We start from the raw sequence: 18,798 nt of genomic DNA, 5'->3' as shown, positions 1-18,798 counted from the left end.
GAACGCTTTGTAGGGCTCTGATGGGTGACTGGCATGGCTGTTCAAGACCATTCTACCTTTTTAACTCTGATAAACCTCAAGTGTCGTGAAGTCTGAAGTATTCGGTTAGATCTAATCCCTCCTCGCTGTTCTCAGGTACGCCATCCTGACGAAGGAGTCGTGGCCGACGTGGCGCGGGGATGAGAAGCAGGGCGTCCTGCATCTGCTGCGCTCCGTCAACATGGACCAGGACCAGTTCCAGCTGGGCCGAACCAAAATCTTTATAAAAGCACCCGAGTCGGTATGAGAGCTACTTCACTGCACAAACACAGCAAATATTCTTACGTCCTTCCCTGATGGTCAAGAAATGGACTTTCTAAGCTAACAGTCGAGATCACATTTGCACACGTTAATCATTTTGTAATATGACTTGAATTAGCTGAAGAGTCATTGTTGCTTAGTGGAAAGATTGTTTTTCATGTTAAAGCGTGCATGATCATTTTAAACATTTAATCGAAACATCTTTTTAAATATTTTTATTTCATCGTATAACTAAATGACTGCAATAATGCTGCTTTTGATATTGCTTAAAATGGGCTTTGTGAGTTGTTATTTAAAGCTGCTGCGCTCTGTGTGTATATTATTAATACATACACATGTTAATATGAGCCTTCCTGTTGGATTTGAGGAGCCAGTGAGCTTCAGCTTCAGTAGCTGGCTGTGTTCTGTGTGGTCAGGCTCTTTCTCTGAGCATTAGCAGATAGAGAGCAGAGGCAGGCCTACACGAGCAGCAGTGTTAGTGTTGAGTCAACATGGTTTTGGGGTCCACACAGTCGCTAACTGTGCAGAAGCAGCTCTGCATAAAACAGAGCCTGGGCTTTTTTTTCCACGGCATCTTTTCCATGCTGCGTATGAAAGCTCTGCTTGTGATGTTTCTGTGTTGACATTTAGACGCACACACACTCTGAATCAGACCTTGTTAATCTGACTCAATGCACATAATTGTCTATAGGTGTGAGTGTGTGTTGTACGTTATTTGTCTGTCGAACAAAAACCTGTATCTCACGGAACTGATTATAATTATGTAAAGGTATTTACAGACTCACACACACACACACACACACACACACACGCACACACACACACACGCATACCTATATATATGTGTAATTGTTACAAATGGAAATACAGCATCTTGGAATGAAACGCTTCATATCTGTAATGCATACAGGACTTTTCTTTTAAAGCATGTGGTCTGATGATATATTCACAGTGTAAAGTGAAATAACAGAGTTACAGCCGAGGCTTTGATAACATATGGTAACTGCATTTGTGCTGCAAGTGAGTGTTTTTGTGCATGTAAATGTCAACACTGATGTCACTGAAAACGTCACAGAAAGGAGTGTGTGTGTGTGTGTGTGTGTGTGTGTGTGTGTGTGTGTGTGTCTGTCCATGTGTGTGTGAGATGTCCTTGCGCTACACAAATATCAACAGGGCGGGTTTTAAGTATGACCCACTCAGCCTCTAAAAACAAGACTCCTACTCTGATAAGGTGCTGACACACACTAATTACTTCATGACTACAGGTAATTTTTTTTGTCGAGCAGAGTAATTTTACCCACAGCAGCTGTGTGTGTGTGTGTGTGTGTGTGTGTGTGTGTGTGTGTGTGTGTGTGTGCGCGTGTGCCAGAATGAACTCTCTGATCCTTCAGAGTGCTGATGGATGGCTCTTTCATGCTGTGTTTGTGTCTGAGCTGATTTGACACTCGCGCAGGATGGGAGGCTTCTGGAATTGAGAGAGAGAGGTTGTGTTTTCTGCTCTCTCACTCTTTACATTTGCTGTGAGGAATCTCTCCCAACAACTTCTGCTCATGCTTGGTGTACGCATGCACGTGTTTGTTGCATATATATATATATATATATATATTGTATATATATATAAGTACATACAAATCATATATATATATTACACATTATTACATATAAGCACTTACATATACAGTGCTGTGCAAAAATCTGAGACCACCCTTCATAAAGAAAGAGATATTACATGATTCTGAGAAGATTAGATATAAGATAATGCACTTGCATAAGGAAAAACAGTGAAACAACAAAACTGATATTCAGAAATTAGGACTTGTTCATGTGCGATACCGGTTTAACCACCAAAACTGTCCCCATTAGATAAACAGCACTTAGAGCTTTCATCTTTGAGAGAAAGAGGAGAAAATCAAGCTGCTTCAGATCTGAAAACATCCACAGGTGTTTCTGTCCTTCCTTGCACTGTGAGAAGACAGCTCAGTACTATGGGTCTGAAAGGATGTGTAGCTGTCAAGAAGCCCAGAGGAAGCTGTTGATTCTCTCGGAACAACGCACTGACCAACCCACAGTCCAGAAAATGCAACAAACTGCTAAGACTGAAATTTGTAGGTGTGAAACATTATCCCTGCAGATTTCTTTGAAGAACTGAAAGTGAGTCTCTTGAAATGAATGGAAGCTGCAATAAAGTCAGAGTGGACACACTAACTACTGAAAAAGTCTTCTGTTGAAGGCTGCTATGATTTTTTATTTATTTATTTTTTTGGGGAGATTAAGTGACCCTTATTAGTCCCACAATGGGGAAATTTCACCTCTGAAGTTAACCCATCCATGAAGTGAAACACCACATACACACTAGTGAGCACACTTGCCTGGAGCGGTGGGCAGCCCAACCCGCAGCACATGGAAAGCAAGGCACCTCAGTCATGTACTGTTGGTTCTGGGGATTGAACCGGCGACCTTCTGGTCACAGGGCCGGTTCCCTAACCTCCAGCCCATGACAGCGCTGTATGCAACTTCTATGAGAAATGTTATTTTTATCATCATCATCATCATCATCATCATCATCATCATCATCACCACCATACAATGGTTCTTACATGCATGTCATAGATTTCGGACATGTGCATGTACCCATGTCCTGGTAAGGTATAAAAACAAACGTGTGTGTGTGTGTCTGTGTGTGTGTGTCTGTGTGTGTGTGTGTGTGTGTGTGTGTGTGTGTGTGTGTGTGTGTGTGTGTGTGTCCAGGCTGAGGTGATAATGAGAGTAGTGTGTTTAGTCTGGAGCTGTGTACTGCTATTGCAGTGTCCTCTCAGAGCACACGCTGGACAGAACAGAGTGAGGAGCTCTAATCTAGTCTTACCCCACAGAGAGGCACAGAGTGAGGCTCTCTGAGATAATGAATGAGTGAGATAGAGAGAGATAGAAGGGAGAGAAGTGTGTTGGGAGCGAAAGGCAGCCAGAGCTGTTTAAATGTGATGTCTTTCCTCAGCTCACAATGTGCATCTGTGGCTCCTGTAGGGAGTGACCTTTCAGGATATTTGGCAAGGATTTCATTATCTGAGTTAATTGTGTGTGTGTGTGTGTGTGTGTGTGGGTGTGTGTGTGTGTGTGTGTGTGTGTTTGGCATTTACTGTACTTTTATTACATTAAACGTAAATGAATAACTTTTCATAATAAACTACTGGGATATTACTACAGATATTGAAGCATCAGGCTTTAAATAACGGAATGTTTGAAATATTCAATTTAATAATTCATTTTACGTAATTCCATAATAAGCTATACAGTGTACAGTTTTATAGCTTTCTCAGTCATTCCATAATCTGCAACTCTGCTCATCATACTAAATGCACTATTAGAATTATTTTATACATTAAAATTGCCTCTTTGTTATTGAAAACACTGATTTCATCCATTACTGTGGTATATAGACTTTATCGTTGTCAGGCACGGGGCTTGGTAGTGTCATTTCTTGTGTATCCATCATTGTTTTGATGAATATACTAGCATATATTCATTGTGACTAATGTGAGGGCGACAGAGAGCTTGAGGCTGCAGTTGAGCTTGGCACGCCTGTATTTCCACTGACGTGGCAGGCCCTGGGTGTGGCGGTAGCTGCAGGTATGTGCTGGCTAATGGGTACAATTTCTTTTTGTCTGCTCTACAGCTTTTCCTTCTGGAGGAGACAAGGGACCGAAAGTTTGACGGCTACGCGCGGGCCATCCAGAGAGCCTGGCGCCAGTACATGGCCCGCAAGAGATACGTACAGATGAGAGAGGAGGGTGAGAGCCCGTGGCTGACCTGTCAGAGCATGGCCAAGCACACATACTGTCACACCCATGCACACTTGTTCAGTCATCTTACGCAAAGAGAATTTAAAAAAGGAAGTGAAAGCCATTATTACGTTAAGAGATGCTATCTAAACCGCCTGAGTTGAGTGAGAAGTTTCAGTGGCTTTCCACTCTACACATACTGTAGTGGCAACGATCTCATTTCCCCATTCTTTGGTTTAGCTGGAACCACAAGAGTCAGCAGAGGTTTTGCTCTTGCACCAGATTAGGATACAAAACTTCCAACATATTGTCAGATTGGCAAAATTGACCACTACATGCTGAATCATTTTAGTGTAATTAATTGTTCATTTCTCCATACCTCTCCATGGATCACCACCTTATCGTGGTGGAGAGGTTTGTGTGCTTGAAGGACCCTAGGAGCTATGTTGTCTGGAGCAAAAGCTCCTGGTAGGGTCTCCCATGGCAAACTGGTCCTAGGTGACAGGCCAGACAAAGTGTGATCCATAACCACCCCTATGAGGACAACAAAGCAGGACTCGTGTACCCTGCCCGGATCAGGGTTACCGGGGCCCCACCCTGGAGCCAGGCCTGGGGGAGGGGCTCGCCAGCGAGCGTCTGGTGGCCGGGCATTCACTCATGGTGCCCGGCCGGGCCCAGCCCGAAGGAGCTACATGAGTCCCCCCTCCCATCGACCCACCACCGATGGGAGGGGCAGTAGTAGGGGTGCGGTGCATTGTGGATCGGGCAGTGTCCGAAGGCGTGGGCCTTGGCGTTCTGATCCTCGGTTGCTGAAACTGGCTTTTGGAACTTGGAACGTTACCTCACTGGCGGGGAAGGAGCCTGAGTTGGTGCGCGAGGTCGAGAGATACCGGCTAGATATAGTCGGGCTCACCTCAACACACAGCTTGGGCTCTGGGTCCAATCTCCTTGAGAGGGGCTGGACTTTTTTCTTTTCTGGAGTTGCCCATGGTGAGAGGCGGCGGGCAGGTGTGGGCTTTCTCATAGCCCCTCGACTCGGCGCCTGTATGTTGGGGTTTTCCCCGGTGGACGAGAGGGTAGCTTCCCTACGCCTTCGGGTTGGGGAGCGGGTCCTGACTGTTGTCTGTGCTTATGCACCGAACAGCAGTTCAGAATACCCAGCCTTCATAGAGTCCTTGGAAGGGGTGCTTGAAAGTGCTCCTCCTGGAGACTCGATTGTCCTACTCGAGGACTTCAACGCTCACGTGGGCAACGACAGTAAGACCTGGAGGGGTGTGATTGGGAGGAATGGCCTCTCTGATCTGAACCCGAGTGGTGTTCAGTTTTTGGACTTCTGTGCAAACCACAGTTTGTCCATAACGAACACCATGTTTGAACACAAGGATGTCCATAAGTGCACATGGCACCAGGACACCCTAGGCCGCAGTTCAATGATTGACTTTGTAGTCGTGTCAGCGGACTTGCGGCCATGTGTACTGGACACTCGGGTAAAGAGAGGAGCTGAGCTGTCAACTGATCACCACCTGGTGGTGAGTTGGATCAGGTGGTAGGGGAAGATGCCAGTCAGACCAGGCAAACCCAAACGTATAGTGAGGGTTTGCTGGGAACGTCTGGCAGAAGAACCTGTCAGATTGATCTTCAACTCACACCTCCGTCAGAACTCTGACCAGATATCGGGGGAGGTGGGGGACATTGACTCAGAATGGGCCATGTTCCGCTCCTCCATTGTTGAAGCGGCTGACTGTAGCTGTGGTCGCAAGGTAGTTGGTGCCTGTCGGGGCGGTAATCCTCGAACCCGGTGGTGGACACCCCAGGTGAGAGATGCCGTCAAGCTGAAGAAGGAGTCCTACCGGACATGGTTGGCCTGTAGGACACCAGAGGCAGCTGGCAGGTATCGACAGGCCAAGCGATCTGCGGCTTCAGTCGTTGCCAAGGCAAAAACCCGGGTGTGGGAAGAGTTCGGTGAGGCCTTGGAAAATGACTTTAAGTCGGCTCCGAAAAGATTCTGGCAAACCGTCAGGCGACTCAGAAGGGGAAAGCAGTGTGCCACTAGCACTGTATATAGTGGAGATGGTGTGCTGCTGACTTCGACTGAAGACGTCATTGGGCGGTGGAAGGAATACTTTGAGGACCTTCTCAATCCCACCAACATGTTCTCCAGTGAGGAGGCAGAGTCTGGGGACACGGGAATAGGCTTGTCCATTACTGAGGCCGAAGTCGCTAAGGTAGTTAAAAAGCTCCTTGGCGGCAGGGCTGCAGGGGTGGATGAGATCCGTCCCGAGTTCCTCAAGGCTCTGGATGTTGTGGGGCTGTCTTGGCTGACACGCCTTTTCAACATTGCATGGACATCGGGGGTGGTGCCACTTGATTGGCAGACTGGGGTGGTGGTGCCTCTTTTTAAAAAGGGGGACCAGAGGGTGTGTTCCAACTACAGGGGAATCACACTCCTCAGCCTCCCTGGTAAGGTCTATGCAAGGGTACTGGAGAAGAGAGTCCAGCTTATAGTCGAACCTCGGATTCAGGAGGAGCAGTGCGGGTTCCGCCCTGGTCGTGGAACACTGGACCAACTCTTTACCCTCTCCAGGATTCTCGAGGGTTCATGGGAGTTTGCCCAACCAGTCCACATGTGCTTTGTGGATTTGGAGAAGGCATTCGACTGTGTTCCCCGGGGTATTCTGTGGGAGGTGCTTCGGGAGTACGGGGTACATGGCTCTTTGCTACGAGCCATTCAGGCCCTGTACAAACAAAGCAGGAGCTTGGTTCGCATGGCCGGCAGTAAGTCAGACTTTTTCCCAGTGAGAGTTGGACTCCGTCAGGGCTGCCCTTTGTCACCGATTCTATTCATAATTTTTATGGATAGAATTTCTAGGCGCAGTCAGGGGATGGAGGGTGTCCGGTTTGGTGACCTCAGGGTCACATCGCTGCTGTTTGCAGATGATGTGGTCCTATTGGGGACATCAGGCCGTGAACTTCAGCTTTCACTGGATCGGTTTGCAGCCGAGTGTGAAGCGGCCGGGATGAGGATCAGTACCTCCAAATCCGAGGCCATGGTTCTCACGCGGGAAAGGGTGGAGAGCCCTCTCTGGGTCGGGGATGAGCTCTTGCCTCAAGTGGAGGAGTTTAAGTATCTTGGGGTCTTGTTCACGAGTGATGGTACAAGGGAGCGGGAGATTGACAGGCGGATTGGTGCTGGGTCAGCAGTGATGCAGGCTCTTTACCGGTCTGTTGTGGTAAAGAAAGAGCTGAGCCATAAGGCAAGGCTCTCGATTTACTGGTCGATCTATGTTCCCACCCTCACCTATGGTCATGAGCTTTGGGTAATGACCGAAAGAACGAGATCGCGAATACAAGCGGCTGAAATGAGTTTCCTCCGCAGGGTGGCTGGACTCTCCCTTAGAGATAGGGTGAGAAGTTCGGTCATCCGGGAGGGACTCGGAGTAGAGCCGCTGCTTCTTCACGTCGAGAGGAGCCAGTTGAGGTGGTTCGGGCATCTTGTTAGGATGCCTCCTGGACGCCTCCCTTGGGAGGTGTCACAGGCAAGTCCACCGGGGAGGAGACCCCGGGGAAGACCCAGGACACGCTGGCATGACTATATCGCCCAGCTGGCCTGGGAGCGCCTCGGAATCCTTCCCAAGGAGCTAGTGGAAGTGGCTGGGGAAAGGGAGGTCTGGGCTTCTTTGCTCAGGATGCTGCCCCCGCGACCCGAACCCCGGAGAAGCGGAAGATGATGGATGGATGGATGGATGGATGGATAATTGTTCATTTCCTCTTTGCTGGTCATCCAGCACTTTTCACTAAAAAAAAAAATTTGTTTTACCTGATTGACCGATGCATAACTAATGCAATAAGTGAAATAAGGTGATGCATTTGACCATTTCCACATAACATATGACATCAACATAATGTTATCAACTTACAGTATATAGTATACATTGGGGTGGGCGATGTAGCAAAAATGTGTGATCACAAGATTTCACAAGATTTTCTCGATACACAGTGTAAAACACAATATGTATTTATTTAGAAGTTTAGTAAAGGAACCAGCAGTGCCACATTTTTAAAAATGTTATAAAAAAACTAAAGCAGTGATTTTTGTTTTAGTCCATTTAGACCAACTAGACAAATCATAGTCTCTTTGTAAGGAAACATGTGATTCTTCAGTACTGACAATATCCAGAAAACCATATTGGGATTACATATATGGCTGTTTTTGGGGGGGGGGGTGGTGGGACTGGGGGGGGGGGGGGGGGGGGGGGGGGGATGGTTGGGGGGTTGGTGGGACTGGGGGGGGGTTGGTGGGACGGGGACCTAGTCAGTTTTTAACATTTAGCAGTTTTTGACATAATTAGAAAATGCCTGTTGCTCTTTGCCCTGTCTGTAAATTCCGTGAAGAACTGACTGAAAGAAACAGCCCAGAATGACTTGGAAAAAATTCTGGTTCCATTGACTTACATTAGAAGTAAAGTAGGTTTTTTCCTTCTCCTGTAAACTTAACATTTTGGAGATACGAGGTTTTGTTCTGACAGCAGCAAAATACACGACAATAAATATCGCCTCATTTCCAACCCCTAGTATAGACTGAAATATATTTTTGGGTGTTTTATTATTATTTATATGTAGTTAAAACATTTTGGGAGCAACGAGAAGCTGGTAAATGATAAAAGATGTACTGGACTTTCAGCCATAATCATGTTTTAAAGCATTTATGTAGAAATGACTATCCGAATGTAAGTCAGGTCAGTATATTCCTTTCTTGAGTGCAGAGCACATCAATAGGCTGACTGATGTAAAATGCTCATGTTAACTGGTTTGTGTGTTTTTCTCCAGCCTCTGACCTGCTGCTAAACAAGAAGGAGAGAAGGAGGCACAGCCTGAACAGGAACTTTGTTGGAGACTACCTGGGCATGGACGACCGGCCTGAGCTCAGGCAGTTCCTCGGGAAGAGAGAGAAGATCGACTTTGCAGACACAGTCACCAAATACGACAGACGCTTCAAGGTGCTTCAACTACGATGCGTTGACTGAACACACTGAGCAGATATCAGTACTGTATATGACAGTCCTCGACCAGTGGAGACCAAAAACACAGTACCACCGGTTTAGTGTCCTGCTCCAGCATGCCCGGTTTAAATCAACAACCAGTCGTTAAAGCAATAGTTCATCAGAAAATCTGATTTACACAGTTGTCTCATAGCTCAAATGCAATCAGTCAGTCAAGACAGGTTTGGTTTCTGAAGTTATGAAGCTAATGTAATGAAAGTTTATGTAAAACAAGTAATATCATGCACACTGCATGGAAACGTGCCTCATACAGTGTCAAGTTGTTAAGTAATCTCAAACAGACCATGTTCACATTACAAGCCTTATTGTGCAAATGAATTAAGTAGAAGCACATTGCAGAGAACATTAGCTCTGCTCAGCTCTCAGCTGTTCCTGATGAGGAGAGAAGATGAAATGGGCAAGAGACTGCAGTGTTCACTCATCAGTTCAGTACTGGCAGAAACTTGAAGTTAGCCGCTGCTGCTACACTGCAAACACATGCGATGATGATCCCACTGTCCTCAATAACCCTTTAGGGCAGAGGTCACTAATAGGCGGACCGCGGTCCAAGTCCGGACCCAGACGCTGTCCCATGCGGAACTGGGTCTATAACCGATAAACTATGGAGAATTATTTAATTTTGATGTCTTATTTTAATCAGCATAACTTTTCAAGCCTTTACAGTAGCTTTAGCAGCCCGGGAGACTCACAGACCAATCGCGTGCGTTGTAAATATTGTACGTGACGCTTCTCAGCCAATCAGATCTGCGCTTTACGATGAGCCCTGAGACTCGAGTGAGTGCCGCACACACAGCGAAGGACGAGGCGAGAACCAGATTATTTCACATGATGTGATCTAAAAAGAGAGAAATTGACCATAAATGTTGAAATCTGACTGAACTGGACTTTATTTGATTTGACATTCAGTTGTTGACTGTATAAGACGTTGATATACCTACTAGGCTACTTCAGTAAACAGTATATGGCACTGAATCATAATGAAAGTTAGACATTATGATGTTCTGGACCTTTGCTTGAGGAAATTCTCTCTAACTGGACCTTATTGAATTTTAATTAGATACTCCTGCTTTAGGGCCAACACAAAAACATGACTACTTCTGCTATATAATCAGCTCTTTCCCATTAATTGCATGATTTCTCAGGCTGAAAATTCATAGATTTTTATTTAGTTTGTTTCAGAAAGACGTTTTTGAGCAAGTAAATGCATAGAATATCATACATCAGCCTCATTTTATTGTTCCGCTGGATAAACAAAAAGTGTTTTGAATAAACTCACACGCTCTAAAATAAATAAATAAATGAATAAAATCCATCTGTTGCATCCAAGAAGAAAAGAAGACTCATGCATTTTTTTATACAGTGATAGACAACGCGGCAGCTCATAGGAACTCGGGGTTCTACATGTTAGTACGTTTCACTGTTCACTGTGGTCAGCGTGTGTTTGCCTGCGCCATAACTTATTTGACGGCAGATTAAGGGCATCAGCAAATTCTCAGAGCATGAGAGTTATGAGAGTTGAGGTCGCACAGCTGTGGGATATGTATCTGAATCCTGTCTGGGACCCACGTATGAAAGTGACTCAAGTTTAACTCGAAAAGATCAGATTTTTGCGTTCACACAGCTCTGAGAAAACACACTCAATGCCTCATAATGTGAACGTAGCCTTGTGGTTTCCAGCACTGTATGACACGCTGCTCTCTATGAATGCAGACAAAAGTACTTCACATAGCTAAAAACATCCTTAGTAGTAGTAGCTGTGGTAGAAGCCAGCATTTTGTCCATGTCTTGTCCATTGGTGTGTACATTCATTAAATTAAAGTGATTTAACCATCACTTTAATGGGCTGCTGAAGCTGGGACTGAAGTCAGAGCCCTGACTCTTTGATCATGAATCGATATTTATGAAGATTTCTAACACTTGTTCGTGTTTTTTCCTCCATCTTGATGTTTTTGTGTCGTTTTCTTTGCTGTGACAGGGCATTAAGAGAGACCTCATCCTGACCCCTAAGAGTCTGTATCTGATCGGGAGGGAGAAGGTGAAGCAGGGTCCAGAAAAAGGCCAGATAAAGGAGGTGCTCAAGCGCAAAATCGAGGTGGACAAGATCATGGCTGTTTCTCTTAGGTAAGGCATAAAAGTCGCTGTAACTGTGTGTGTGTGTGTGTGCGTTTGTGCCAACCAGGTCAACCAGTTAATAATTAAACAACATTGAGTCAATACAGTGAGAATGGAACAACAAACCTTCGTCGGTAGTCAGGAGTTCAGCACACATGAAGATAAAAAGCCACAGATACTTCTCTCATACAGAAAGGTCATATCTGATATTATCCCACAAATTCATTACTGAATCAACACCGAAACTCAAAGCACTGCTGTGTCTGATCCACTCAGACCAGCACAACACACACTAACACACCACCACCACCACGTCCGTGTTGCTGCAGTGCTGAGAATGATCCGCCACCCAAATAGTACCTGCTCTGGGAGGGTCCTGACCACTAAAGAACAGGGTAAAAGGGGGTAACAAAGTATCAGAGAAACAGATGGACTACAGTCTGTAACTGTAGAACTACAGAGTGCAGCTATACAGTAAGTGGAGCTGATAAAATGGACAATGAGCATAGAAACAAGGAGATGGTCATGTTATGCCTGATCAGTGTAGATGTATATATATTTATATATTTGTATGTATATGTTGTAAACACAGTGCGAAGAGTGCTAGGCTATATTGTGTTCCCTATATTCCCACAGTCATTTCTATACAGCTAAACAAGCCACTGTTTCAGTTATTCAGTTAACATTTTAACATTTGACGAGTTTGTATTAATAAAGATAGAAAATAAATCATAGATATCAGTTAAGCTGTGGCAATTGACTTATTTATCATAAACATCGGCTGTTCAGACAATAATAAATGTTTTAAAGTGTTTTCAAAGCATTTGGTATTGATATTAATGTCACTGCACTGCTTATACCGCGCTGTATGGGTATCCCTCCCTTTCTCCCGTAACACTGCCCAGCTTCTCCATCTGCACAAATCCAGACACAGCCACTTCAAAGGCCTCAGGGCTGGACTCTAAAGCCCTTGGAGCCCCCATGTTGCTCTAAAATGTCACACGTGGGGAATCGAAGACATCTGTGAGAGATTCAGAGCTTCCCTCCTTAAGCTGCAGTCAGGCTTTGGGAGTAAAAACCATATACATGTTTGTTTAATGCAAAGTGCCTGAAGTTTGTCTGAATGACAGCTGTAATAAAGCGGTGAGCCACGAGAGGCTGTGTTACAGTTATTTTACCACAGTTAGGGGTATTTGCTAGGCACAACATTAAATGTTGTTCGTAATCAACCGGCTGCGGTTGCCAAGCAACATAACAGTCAAGGGTTAAGTGGCTTTTTAGTACTTGGTCATTAAAGCAGAATTCAATTGGGCCATATGGTCACAACTGACCTAAATACACAAAACTGTCCCGGTTCTGAAATCTGATTGGCAAGCCATATTTAAAGCTGCTCTGAAATACTATAAACACACACACACGGCAACACATCGGTTGAATTCTGTGTTAATATACCAAACATTATGTTGTTTATGGAAAAGTCTTTGTTATGGTGCTTGGCCAACATAGGATACGAATTCAATTCAATTCAACTTTATTGTCATTATACAATACAGGGTAGTACAGTATAACGAAACACTAATGGGCTACTTTTCCAGTGCAGTGATAAAAGATAAATAGCAAACAGTGCAAAGACAAAAGACAGTAAAAGACAAGACAAAATGGGCAAAGTCAGTAAGTACAAGTATCAAACGTATGTGCTGGTGAATTGCTGTACAGTACAGTAAATGCGGAAGTACTAGTGGTGCAAAAAGAGATGTAAACAGTGATCTGTATATAAAGTGTACTGAGCAGGTAGAGAGTAGCAGCATAATGTTCAGGTAACATCTTAAATAAACAGTTACAGTATATATATATATATATATATAGCCTTTTTTATATTGTTTTTAATGGGAGATGCATAGTTTGTTGCTCCAGGCAACATAAGTTGGAAAAAGATCGCAAGTTGAAAAAAGTTTGACTTTCACTGGTCACTTACATCGTGAACATCTTTTCTGTGCTGACCAATAGGATCAAAAGAAAGGCCAGGCTTTAGTAGCCGTTGTGCTTTGTAGTAGCAAATGATTTTCATGAATCAAATTGGCTTGACGTTAAAAAGCTCTTTGTTTAACTGGCTTTATTTTTTGGCTAGATAATAGTAGATCCTTCTAAAAGAGCAAGTGCCACACGTTTTCGCTTGTGCGTATCAAAACAGACAACTAGTGCAGTTGATTGACAGTTAGAAGGCTGTTGTTGCTGAACAGCAGGGAGATGTGCAGCCATAAGCAACCAAAAACTGCAACTACGCCCCCATCCCCATCCCCCCTTAACGAACTACACTGCACTACCACTATAACTTGTAAGAATTTAATTATTTATCAAACATCAGTATTTTGTCATTGTGTCTTTTATGTTTGATTAAAAACAAAAGGCTTAACAACATCCCCAAGCTGTGAAATCACTGTAATGCGAGGCGTCTTCTGGCTTATTACTTTATTTTTCAATGGCTTTGAATGCGACTCAGCCGATCAGATTTTAGTACCGAATTTGATTTATAAAAGCACGTTTCCCGAGTTGGTTGAGTCAGGGATGAGATAAAAGTCACATGCTTCACATATCATTCCCCGAAGACTCTGGATTAAAACAGAAGTGTCACCCGACGAGTTAAACGTTACAGTGCACTGCCCCACATTGATCTTTTACGTGACGCATATGGAGGGCAGTAAAGTGTGTACAAGCCCCGCCGTGTGTCTGATGGGGGTCTGTGAGGCGTAATGTGAGTGGAGGGTTATGGGTAATGTGAACCAGGTGCTCCTGGAAAGGGAGAGCAGGCCTTGTAAAAAGCTCATTAGAAAAGACTTAAGTTTACTGGGGGAAACAGGCCATCGCTGCATGGGCCTTCTTGATGTCGGTTCTGCTCGCCCCTCAGTCGCCTGCTGTTTTGTTTGTCGTCGTATAAAGTCATTTGTAGGCTAAGCTGGGAACATCTGAGGCTCGGCCTGCTGGCGTGTTTATCTGTGCCGAGAGCTGAATGGGAAGTGTTTGGGTTTTGATGTGTTGCTCTTTGCAGAGCACCGTGTTCAATATCCATAAGAGAACCTGTATTAATGAATGTGTAGATATATTATTCATCAGCGAGCACATCTGCTTTCCCGTTTTAAGTCCAGAGCCAAAATGTTAGCTAAAAGGAATATTAAAAATAATAGTCGTTTCCAGAAGTGTACTTTGGTGCCTGGAAAAGGCTTTGTGGTCCCTTGGATAGAGACCCTTCCAGTTGGCATGATACTAACTGCATGATGAACCTTCACACGCCCCACCAACGCCGTCGAGTTGTTAAATAAGGCCAAACGGATTTCTTGACGCTGTATACTGATACACTGTTATCTATAAAAATGGAGAAAAAAAAAATTACAGCAAAACTAAAGAATCGAACTTCAGACAGCAAAGATTTCCCGGGATAGACAACTGCATTTGGAGAAAAGAGAAAGTTGTGTACATTTCATATTTTCCCAAACTGTTCCTTCAATTTTTCTACTTCCACTTTTTAAACCTCACTTCTCTTCCTGCCTCTCTTTTCTTCTGTAGCACTCTGCAGGATGACTTCATGATCCTGCATGAGCAGGAGTATGACAGCCTGCTGGAGTGCGTGTTTAAGACTGAATTCATCAGTTTGCTGGCTCGCAGGTTCGAGGAGAAGACCCAGAAGAAGCTGCCCCTCAAATTCGCCAACACGTGAGTCCCCCTTAAATGCATGTAGATAGATGGATGATTGCTATAGCCCACTGTAAATGCTTTGTAGATGTTCCTCCTGCATGTTACTTGCATTTACCTAAATATACTATTCGATTTACCTTAATTATCTCTAACCTTAACCTTAGTCCCAATCCTAACCTGAAACCTGTTGAGAGGTTCACCAGACAGTCTGTGGATAATTCTAACTATGTTTATTCTGTTGGATTCGATCCAAATAAGGCAGCATCATATCATGTGCTATTTAGTAGTGCTGAAATTAAAATTTATCGTCAAATAAGAGATTCAGAGCTTCTCATTAAGCTGCAGTCAGGCTTTAGGAGTAAAAAACATATGTATGTTTATTTATTGTCAAGTGCATGACGTTTGTCTGAATGACAACTGTAATAAAGCAGTAAGACATGAGAGACACATTTAGGGGTGTTTGTTAGGCACAACAATACACGTAGTTTATAATAAACAGGCCGCGGTTGCCAAGCAACACAGCGGTCAAAGATTGAGTAGCTTTTATTATTTTGTGCATTAAAACAGAATTCAGTTGGGACATGTGATCACAAATGGCCCAAAACGCACAAAAAGGTCCCGGTTCTGATTGGCCAAGCCACATTCAATGGACAATACAAAAAATGAATACAAAAAACATCATAATTGGAATATTAAAGTGGAAATCTTTGCAGCAGCTTCCCAGAATGGTGTATACTGAAACAAAATTGTAGGTGTAAGATAATAAAATAAACAAATGCATAAAAATAAGCCAAATGAATGGAAGACGGTGGTCACCAATCCTGGTCCTGGAGGTCTGCCTTCCTGCAGAGTCCAGTTCCAACCACCGTCTGCCACACCTGCTCCAGCTAATTCCTTTCCTCAGAAGTTTATAATTGTTTAGATCAGTAAGGGTTTGTAAGGGTGTAGAGGAAAAACGTAAAGGAGTGTATTTCTAAGAGAAGAGTGTAAAGAAGTGTAAGAGTTTATGGTGAAAAAACAGAGGGTAATGTAATAGTTTGACTGTGATGTTCAGGTTGGAGATGAAGCTGAAGAAGGAGAGCTGGGGGCCGTGGAGTGCCGGTGGCTCGCGGCAGGTGCAGTTCATTCAGGGTCAGGGAGACGCCACTGTGCTGCGACCGTCCAACAAGATGCTGCAGGTTAGCATCGGACCGGGCCTGCCCAAAAACTCCCGTAAGTATCACTACACGCCTCTCCAAAGAATGCTTTATGCGTATCCCAAAGGGCAATCAGGGTTAAAATAACAACTTGACAAAAGCCACTTTTTTTATTCCAAATGCAGCCGATCAGCCAAGACAGCTTTGGTATCTGAGGTTTTTTGCGTTGCAGCTGTGAGACTAAAGGAGAGCAAGTAGTGGAAGCAAATGACTTGGGGTCAGCGACATGGAAAAAGTAGTGTAACACAATACATCATAAAAGGTTCACGATGGTCGCCGGTTTGATCCCCTGAGCCTTCTAATGCCTTCTAAGCTTTCTAATGAAACACATAGTTGTTCTGTGTTCCTTATGTATTGATGATTGAAATGCCTATTGTGTATCATGATAACGATAAAGTATCGTCATATTGCCTACCCCTGGACATCATTAGCATTGCATGCTTAAATCATCAGACTTGGTTATTGACACTGTAGGACACACTGTTATCCATAAATATGAACAAAAAATTCCATCACATAGCTAAAAACAGTAGAAGCAGACATTGAAGCTTGAATTTCGTCTGTCCGTTTTATAGACAAGTTGTCGCACAGTGTCAGAAACCACAAACCAAGTCCGTCTGAGACTGTTAAGCCTCTCAGTGTGCTGTGAGGCAGTGTGCATGGCAAACGGTGGTCATACACTGCTTTTATATGTTAGCTACATTGATCTCAAAGCTCCATTAAAAAACCTCTGATATCTAGCATGTTATAGCTGATCGACTGTGTTTGAATTACGTTTATTATTCTGTAAATGAGCTTTTTCATTGCTTTGAAGAAAACAAACAAACTGTAATGTGCACCCTGGTGTTCTCACATTATGTGTAACTGAGAGTGATTTCCGGCAGGTCCGACTAAGAAAGGCATCAGTCAAGGCCGCTCAAACATGTCCCGGCCGCACCACCGCACCCCGACACGGGTCGCGCCTGGACCTCCAGGTAAGGCACACTCTCCCCCAGCAATGATCACTGTCCTCGCTTGTCTTACATGGTCAGCATCACCACTACATTGATCAGAATAGACGCATGATTCATCGTGCATGTTCTTTCAGTTGCTCATCAGAATGGTGGGCCGAAACACACCAATCACACTGCCAGTCAAAGGAACCCACAGAGTAGCCAGAGGTCAGCACCAGGCAACCAGGCCCGCCCCTTCCTGCCTGTCACAGCCAATCAGCTGAAGGACAGAGGCAGCAGGCATGCAGCCCAGCAACCGAACCTGGACTGCCTTAAAGTGCCCGATCAGGGAGCTGCAGGGTGAGCGCACACACACACACACACACACACACACACACACACACACACACACACACATACATACATACATACATACATACATATATATATATATACACTGCTCAAAAAAATAAAGGGAACACTTAACACAATATAACTCCAAGTAAATCAAACTTCTGTGAAATCAAACTATATATAAATATATATATATAACCACACACACACACACACACTCTCAAAGATTTGTTGTTATACAGTGTTAGAATGTGGGAAATGTTCTGTATCTAGTATATTACTGTTATAGGAACAAAACCTCCAAAAAAGCAACTTCACATAAGAAGGAAAAAACATTCATTTTTAATGTAAGTTAGTTATTGTAACAGGAATTTATTAAAAGTCATTTTGGACTTAAAACGGAGATACTATGTATATGTGCGTTGGTATATGTAATATTTTTACATATTCATTTTTCAGTTTTTGACATAATTTGAAAATGCCTGTGGTCCTTCACATTGTTTGTAAATTTCACGATGAAAAATGTCTGGTTCTATTGACCTACATTAAAAATAAAATATTTTTACTAGTTTTTTCCTCTTCCTGTGAAGTTACCATTTTGGAAATACGAGGTTTTGTTCTGACAGTGATATACATGTATGCATGTTAAACTCAGCAAATTAACAAATTGTGCACTTAAGTAAGTCACATGCTGTATATAAGTGTGTTCCCTGTCAAATATGTGCTAACTTAGAAAATCAACGCTCTTTTGCACATGACTGTACTCCGAAAAGTACTCTCACACACACACACACACACACACCCACCCTCTTCCTCTGCACACTCATACACAAGCAAAACGGACTGCAAGCTGGTCATCAGTAACGAGAAGGTTTTAATGGAAAAGTTTACACCCAGCACTCTGTAAATACAGAGCAGCTCCAAACAGCCACTTAAGATAAAAGCGTTCTCTCTGTAAACATGTCAACACACATTCACACAGTGACACACACACACACACACACACACACACACACAGAGACTGTGTGTAACACAGCTGATGTACTTCTTTACCAAAACAGAAACCAGCGGCTGTCTGCAAACGGAGGAATGTGAGTCTGAGAGAGAGTGTGTGTGTGTGTGTGTGTGTGTGTGTGTGTGTGTGTGTGTGTGTGTGTGTGTGTGTGTGTGGGTGCATCATTGGTGGTGCTGGTTGTGGTTTCTCTCTGATTACTGTAGTACTAGGCTTGACAGAGATGTCCAATTCTAAACCAGCCCTAAGCCTTATTACCACGGAAATGGCCTCTTCACTACATATCTGTGGGTTTCACCACCTGACTGAAGAGCTGTTAACACTACGAAAGTTGTTGACAGATGATCTTCCTCATAATCTGGTACT

The 18,798-nt window shown here is 43.9% G+C and overlaps 1 protein-coding gene across 2 annotated transcripts in view; it reads left to right on the top strand.

Annotated features, from left to right (window-relative positions):
* Window positions 1-18,798, top strand: part of myo1ea (myosin IEa) — a 122,065-nt gene that overhangs the window by 98,536 nt on the left and 4,731 nt on the right. The window contains exons 19-27 of one of the 2 annotated variants that reach the window (XM_017711659.2): window positions 136-280; window positions 3,971-4,085; window positions 8,904-9,073; window positions 11,112-11,257; window positions 14,810-14,956; window positions 15,993-16,150; window positions 17,019-17,108; window positions 17,222-17,426; window positions 18,482-18,511. In XM_017711659.2, the coding sequence (XP_017567148.1) occupies window positions 136-280; window positions 3,971-4,085; window positions 8,904-9,073; window positions 11,112-11,257; window positions 14,810-14,956; window positions 15,993-16,150; window positions 17,019-17,108; window positions 17,222-17,426; window positions 18,482-18,511 (1,206 nt within the window). The remainder of the gene's footprint in view (window positions 1-135; window positions 281-3,970; window positions 4,086-8,903; window positions 9,074-11,111; window positions 11,258-14,809; window positions 14,957-15,992; window positions 16,151-17,018; window positions 17,109-17,221; window positions 17,427-18,481; window positions 18,512-18,798) is intronic. The other variant, XM_017711660.2, reaches the window with a different exon arrangement.

This window comes from Pygocentrus nattereri, chromosome 25 (assembly GCF_015220715.1).
Source record: "Pygocentrus nattereri isolate fPygNat1 chromosome 25, fPygNat1.pri, whole genome shotgun sequence".
Taxonomy (NCBI): Eukaryota; Metazoa; Chordata; class Actinopteri; order Characiformes; family Serrasalmidae; genus Pygocentrus; species Pygocentrus nattereri.
Note: the sequence above shows the minus strand (reverse complement) of the source record. Positions and strands in the feature narration are given on the sequence as shown.